Source organism: Rutidosis leptorrhynchoides, chromosome 1 (assembly GCF_046630445.1).
Source record: "Rutidosis leptorrhynchoides isolate AG116_Rl617_1_P2 chromosome 1, CSIRO_AGI_Rlap_v1, whole genome shotgun sequence".
Lineage (NCBI taxonomy): Eukaryota > Viridiplantae > Streptophyta > Magnoliopsida > Asterales > Asteraceae > Rutidosis > Rutidosis leptorrhynchoides.
In genome coordinates, this window is record NC_092333.1 from 74,851,872 (window position 1) to 74,859,052 (window position 7,181).

Sequence of the window (7,181 nt, forward strand, 5' to 3'; positions counted from 1 at the left end):
TAGGGTTTAGATATTAGGGTTTAGAAATTTAGGGTTTAGGGTTTAGATTTAGGGTTTAGATTTAGGATTTAGATTTAGTTTTTAACACGAACGGTTTAGAGTTTAGGGTTTAGGGTTTGGTGTTTTGGGTTTATGGAATAAACCCAAAACACCAAACGCTAAACCCTAAACCCTAAACTCTAAATCGGGCTAAATTTTGCTTCACAAAGCATGAAAAAAAAACGTTCATATTCTTCACGAACAATACTATCTTGAATGTTATTTTTGTCAATCGTTTTCCCGCCTAAATAATAACATTCATCACGAAGTGTCTCTTCTAAATGTTCATATTTTCGTGTGATCTTGATGCCGGAAAAAAAAATTCAAAAAAAACGAAATTTTTTTTTTTTTTTGCTTCCCCCCGCTTCCCCCCGATTGGTTACTTCCCCATTGGGGGCAGGATCAATGTGGAAGTAACCAATCGGGGAGAAGCGGGCAGGATCAATGGGGAAGTAACCAATTGAGGGGAAGCGGGGGGAAGCAAAAAAAAAAAATCGTTTTTTTGATTTTTTTTTTTTCCGGCATCAAGATCACACGAAAATATGAACATTTAGAAGAGACACTTCGTAATGAATGTTATTATTTATGCGGGAAAACGATCGACAAAAATAACATTCAAGATAATATTGTTCGTGAAGAATATGAACGTTTTTTTTCATGTTTTGTGAAGTAAAATTTAGCCCGATTTAGAGTTTAGGGTTTAGGGTTTGGTGTTTTGTGTTTATTCCATAAACCCAAAACACCAAACCCTAAACCCTAAACCCTAAACCCTAAACCCTAAACTCTAAACCGTTCGTGTTAAAAACTCAATCTAAATCCTAAATCTAAACCCTAAATCCTAAATTTCTAAACCCTAATATCTAAACCCTATAAAACCTAATATCTAAACCCTAATATCTAAACCCCAATAGCTAAAACCTCAAAATACGCTCGAAAACACGATAATTGTTATATATTACTTCTTCGAGCGTTTTTCCGCCAAAATAAAAACATTTATCACAAAGTGTCTCTACTAAATGTTCATATTTTCATCTCATCTATAATGTTCGTGAACAAAGTTTTTTCAAAAAACGAAAAAAAAAAAAAAAATTTGCTTCCCCCCGAATGGTTACTCCCCTCTTGATCCTACCACTATATATATATATATATATATATATATATATATATATATATATATATATATATATATATATATATATATATATATATATATATATATATGGGTAGGATCAAGAGGGAAGTAACAAGTTGGGGGGAAATGGGGGGAAGCGATCTCAACCATAAGATCAAAATTACTTCCAGATCTGGGCCAAATCTGGGCGGAGGGGCTGTTTGGTAATTTTACCATTTTCAGTTCTATGACGTAAACACTCCCGTTGCCTTCCTTCCGCATTTATCTCTTTTTTTTTACGGATCATTCACCACCAATCATTCATTTTTTTTCATCCACCACAAACAATTTTTTCAAATTTCACTTTTCCTTGGCATTATCGCTAATCGATTCGATCATATTAACCGTTTCAGTTTGTTCATTTGAATGAAATTAAAATATAGATCGTTGAAATTGAAGCGCTAATCAAATCAATATGTTAGAGATGGAACGGAAGCACGTTTTGTTATCGACGGGAAGCATCAGTGTAGGGCTTCTTGTTAACAAGTGGAGTAGCGACGATGTTGACGATGATGTCACGACTATGCAGATTGAGCATGAGGTACTCTGGCTTATCGTCGACGGTAGAGATGAGAAGGATACACCTAAAGAAATTTTTCATTACACCATGTCAAAATCGTTATGCTAGATACTGGATATTTTGATACGTAACTTAATACAATTATCAAATTGATTAAATTTTATTCATTATTGATACTGAATTTAAGTCTTTAAATCTATGCGCTTGAGTCAGTTGAAATTTATTTATTTGAACTTTATGTACATATGATTGTTTTCTATTTGAATTGTTTTTGTGTACGTGTATTAGTGATGTTTTTGATCTAGGAACTTCAAGTTAGTTCTTCTTCTTTGTTGTTTCTAAACTAAGTTCTTCTTCATTGTTGTTTCTAAACTAATACACACAAGATATTTGATGAAATGCCTCAACAAAACACACTTATGTTTGATAAACGTAGTTAATATTAGTTAGTATTCTTCATAAACAATATTAGTTTGTATTCTATGGAAACAATATTTTTAATGTATTATTTTGTATTGATATGCGACTTGTATCTCCCTGATTCGTATGAGCATCTTACACTTTTTAATGAATTTGATACTGGAACAAAACGAGTGCTTTTGTGTGTCGAAAAAGAAAGTATTCTTTAGAAAGAATATTATTCTTTTGTAACAATCTTTATCTTATGCTGGTTTATAACAACACAATAACTGTTTTATAGATCTTACGAATAAATTTAATTAATATTATACACGTTTATTTAAATTATGATGAATGTGTGCATGAGTCAGATGCTTTTTTGGTGACATTCATGGAAAAAATTAGAATGAAATCAAAAAACAAACTGAATGCGACTCTAAACCTTAAAAAAAAAATAGTATTGTTTTTCAACAATAGTATTCTTGTGTAATAATATTAAATAATATTGTTTTTAAAGGACATATTGAATGATGAATATGAAATGAATGTTGAATATATTCAATAATTATATATTCATTATAATTATAATAAATATATGTATTGTGATATCTATGATTGATGAATTATACCTGTATTTTCTTATGATTAATTTAGGCATCTTGATGAGAATGAAATCGAAAAACAAACTGTGCGACTCTACACATGAAGAATCTAAACCTGAAAATTTTAGTATTGTTTTTCAACAATAGTATTCTTGTGTAATAATATTAAATATATTCTTATTTTTAACGAAAATATTCATTGAAGATTATGAAATGAATTTTGAATATATCTAATAATTTTGTATCCATTATAATTATAATGAATATATGAATATATGTATTTGTGATATTTATGGTTGATATGATGAATTGTACCTGGAGTTTTTTTACAATTAATTTATGCATCTAGATGAGAATGAAATAAAAAAAAATGAACTGGATGTGACTTTAAACCTGAAAAAATAATTAGTATTATTTTTAAACAATGGTATTCTTTTGTAACAATATTAAATATATTAATGTTTTTAATGGACATACTGAATGAAGAATATAAAATGAATGTTGAATATATTTATTAGTATTCTTGTCTCACAATATTAAATATATTATTGTTTTTAGTAGACTTATTGGTTGAAGAATATGAAATGTTAACTTATTTAATAATCATGTATTCATTAAAATTATATTGAAATATATGTATTGTGATAGCTATGATTGATGAATTATACATGTAGGCTTTATGATTAATTTAAGCATCTTGATGAGAATGAAATCAAAAAACAAAGTGTGACACTAAACCTGAAAAAATTAGTATTGTTTTTTAATAATAGTATTCTTGTGTAACAATATTAAATATATTATTTTTATGAATATATTGATTGAAGAATATGATATGAATGTTGAATATATCTACTAATTATGTATTCATTATAATTTTAATGAATATATGTACTCCAATATTTTTATGATTGATGATTTGTACCTGTAGTTTTTCTATGATTAATTTATGCATCTTGATGAGAATGAAATCAAAAAACAAACTGTGAAACTCTAAACCTGAAAAAGTTAGTATTCTTTTTAAACAATACTATTTCTGTTTAACAATGTTAAATATATTCTTATTATTAACGGACATATTGACTTAATAACATGAAATAAATGTTGAATATATATTAAATAATTCTGTATTCATCATAATTATAATGAATATATATGTATTGTGATATCTATGATTTTTTATTGTTAAAATAATGAATACTATAAAACAAAGACTAATTCATCGAAAAATGAACTACCCGAACAAAGATACAACGATATAGCGGAAATGCTCCAAACTAGAAAATCAAGAACCTACCCACTATCTACTACCGAGCCCCATCGACAAACTTAACAAAAGCACAACACTAACCTCATAAACAACTAACAAATATCCAACACCAAAATTCTAAAATAAAGAAGCAACATAACAAACTATAACAACAACAAGTATAGACAAATTGTACGTGTAGTTTCTTATGATTAAATATGGTATTCATAAGTGCATTGCAGACTTTGGCAGTTCCAGTATTTTTAACACCGTTATCGAGTACCAAACTGAAAATCATAGAGGCTTCCCTTGTCCACCTCTTCAAAATATTACGTGCAGGAATCGTATGAATGTCGAATAGGTTTAAAACGTAAAATATATGACGACATAAACGACCCTCACGAGTGAACAACATGCATGAGCAACTAGTTTCAACAGTGTCAAGATCAATATAAACCTGAAACAAAATAACAATTAAACCATGTAAATAACAACATTATTGTTTATAAACTATATTATTGTTTATAAAGAATAAAAAAATTGAAAACTATAATACTGACCATATAGTTCCAAGATGGGCGAGGTTCAAGAAACTTTTCCTGAATTTTACATAGATATCTCCCATCCTTCTCTAGAGAACAGCTAAACTGAGCACACGTTAAGGTAGAATGCAGAATTTCATCTTGCACGAACATAAAAAAAACTAGGAGTGTATACATCTCTAGCATGCAATTCAATCTTTCTGCTAGTAACATACCTAATAGTTTTATGATCCATTTCAAACTCTAACCTACGAGTAGTATAACGCTGCTTACCCAAAATAGAATCAAACCGTAAAAGAAACTCAAATATTGTTGAGTTTTTGTTCTTGCATTTATGACAAAGAGAATTCTCGCTTTTCGAAAGGGAAGACGTTCTCATCAACGCACTCATGGGTGTGTCACTAAAAAAACAGGGTACCCAAATTTCTTTCAAAGCATACATATCTGTAAACCACCTAGCACCATGCAAATAAAAATCATCAAGTAGAGATTTCCAACAAGTTTCGAACTTATCTATAGTCATCTGCTGGTCCCAAAAATTGTAATTCATCCATTTAAGAAAATCCTTATTCGAGTACAAATCATTACCAAACTAAAAAGGGAAAATAAAACAGTACACTTACTTAAATTAAAAAAAAATAACATTAAAAAGTTAAATAAATATTATTCTTTAACAACAATATTAGTACACTGAACAAAAAATACCTTCGCGGAAAGCTTCTTGCTGATATGTTTCATACACAAACGATGTTTCGTGGTAGTAACTTTATATTTATAGCATCTTTAATTGCTGGATATTGATCCGTAGCAACAAGAACAGGTTCTTTACCAAATGTCTTTAAAAAGCAAACAAGAAACCAACAAAAAGCCATAGAAGTTTCACTAGACAAAAGAGCTGCTCCAAAGACAACTAATTTCTTATGATTGTCAACTCCAGTTAGAGGAACAAAAACCATTTTATACCTGACAAAATCATTTAAAAGTTTTTAAAAACAATATTATTCTTTCACAACAACATTAATAGACTGATATAATAAAAAACATAATATTAAATGATCATAAGAAGTATTAAGTAATATATGAATTGAAAAGAATCTAACTAATCTTCATAAATAAATCAAAGTTAGAAATAGATATTTGGAAAGAATCTTTACCTGTTGGTGTTATATGTTGGATCAAATGATAGAATATCTCCAAACTCTTGATAGTTTAACTTGGAGATATTGTCGGCCCAAAACATACCAAGTAATTCACCACCAGCAGCACACACATATTCATAACTAAAATTCAGATCATCTTCTTTTTTCTTAGCAAGATATTGAAGAGAAATATGAGCATCGCTTTCAACTATAGTCTTAGACAAATCCCGCTGAAAATTCTTAAAATCTACATGAGAAGAAGCTAGCATATCTAAGCCACCACTACTATGACACTGAATAGAATGAGCATGAATATGACCTATATTCAAGTTGGTACTCAAATTGAAAAGGTTACAAGCATTGTCAAAGTTTGTAACAGACTGAAACCCGGGCTAGTTGTAAGTGGACTATTTTTGCCCTTAGGGTTTGTGCTTAGTCTTAAGTGCTTTTTATTTTAATTATTTTATTAGTGTTTTATTACAATTGTGTTGTGACCAGTTTGTGACAAGGGTCCCAGAACAGGTTTGTTTATTTCAATTGGACCTCGTTTGGGTTACCTAATCTTGTGCGAAAGATATCAGATAACTGGTAAATACCCGTGTGTTGTACAGTGTGGGAATTAAACCCAATTAAGTGACTAGTGTACTTCTTTTTCTTCCCATTTCTAGAAAATTTACTAAAACACCGTACCTTCATCCCTCCCACCTAACCAAACCATAATCCTTAAACATTGATCTTGAGCTCAAATTGGTGTTAGAATCGTGTTTGTTATCATTTACTGAGTCTATCAAGGTAAGTAACATGTGTTTTTGTGTTCAATTCGTTGTTAAATTCATGGTTTTATGTGAGTTTTGTAAAAAGCTTGAATTTGTGTCAAAACAAGTGATTTAAGTGTTGTTATGATCAAATTGTTGTGGGTTTTGAGTCTATAACAAGTAGTGAACAAGTTGTGGTCGATTTTGGTGTTTAAAACGAGCTCTAGATCGAGATTTAAGGATTTCATCGTGAAGTTCGTAGTCTTTGTTCAGTTTCTGAGGAAGATGAACATAGTGAGTCGACTGTCGATCGACAGTCGACCGACTGATGGTGAACCGACCGATTGTTGAGTGAACCGACCGACTGAGATTTACATTCGGCCGATTGATGTAATACCAAGTGAATCGACCGACTGGTAAGGTCAGTCGACCGGTCGTGTCAACAGTCGACCGAATGTCTACGTCAGTCGACCGATTGAGGAGACAGTCGACCGATTGAGGAGACAGTCGACCGACTGTGTGTCCAGGGCAGAATGTTTTACCAAAGTGTCTTTTTCTAGCCGTTATGCTGCCCGTTTGTATTTTGGTGTTCAGGATATAAATTTTGAAAGTGCATAAGTGTTAAGCATGAAAATTTTAGCGGACGCATTTTTTACTAATTTGCTATAATTCGCTGTCAATGTGTCTAATCTTGATGGGAACACTATTCTAACTTGATTTTTGCTGTTCTCAGGAGATAAGGACAAGTGGGGAAGCTCAGAAATAATA

General features: G+C 30.6%; 1 protein-coding gene across 1 annotated transcript; it reads right to left on the reverse strand.

Annotated features, from left to right (window-relative positions):
* Nucleotides 1-4,028: 4,028 nt before the first annotated feature.
* Nucleotides 4,029-5,927, reverse strand: LOC139885614 (protein FAR1-RELATED SEQUENCE 5-like). The gene is made up of 6 exons (XM_071869368.1): nt 5,674-5,927; nt 5,266-5,482; nt 4,735-5,111; nt 4,538-4,619; nt 4,222-4,434; nt 4,029-4,115 (listed from the first exon to the last, which is right to left on the reverse strand). Exons 1-6 carry the CDS (start codon nt 5,925-5,927, stop codon nt 4,029-4,031), a joined length of 1,230 nt encoding a protein of 409 aa, XP_071725469.1.
* Between the last annotated feature and the right edge of the window lie 1,254 nt (nt 5,928-7,181).

Coding starts and splice junctions, on each gene's coding strand:
- LOC139885614 (XM_071869368.1), bottom strand. CDS start 5,927: ATGCTAGCTTCTTCTCATGTAGATTTTAAGAATTTTCAGCGGGATTTG. Junction 4,435..4,537: donor GCCCATCTTGGAACTATATG/GTCAGTATTATA, acceptor ATTTTGTTTCAG/GTTTATATTGATCTTGACAC. Junction 4,116..4,221: donor AAAATACTGGAACTGCCAAA/GTCTGCAATGCA, acceptor TCTTTATTTTAG/AATTTTGGTGTTGGATATTT.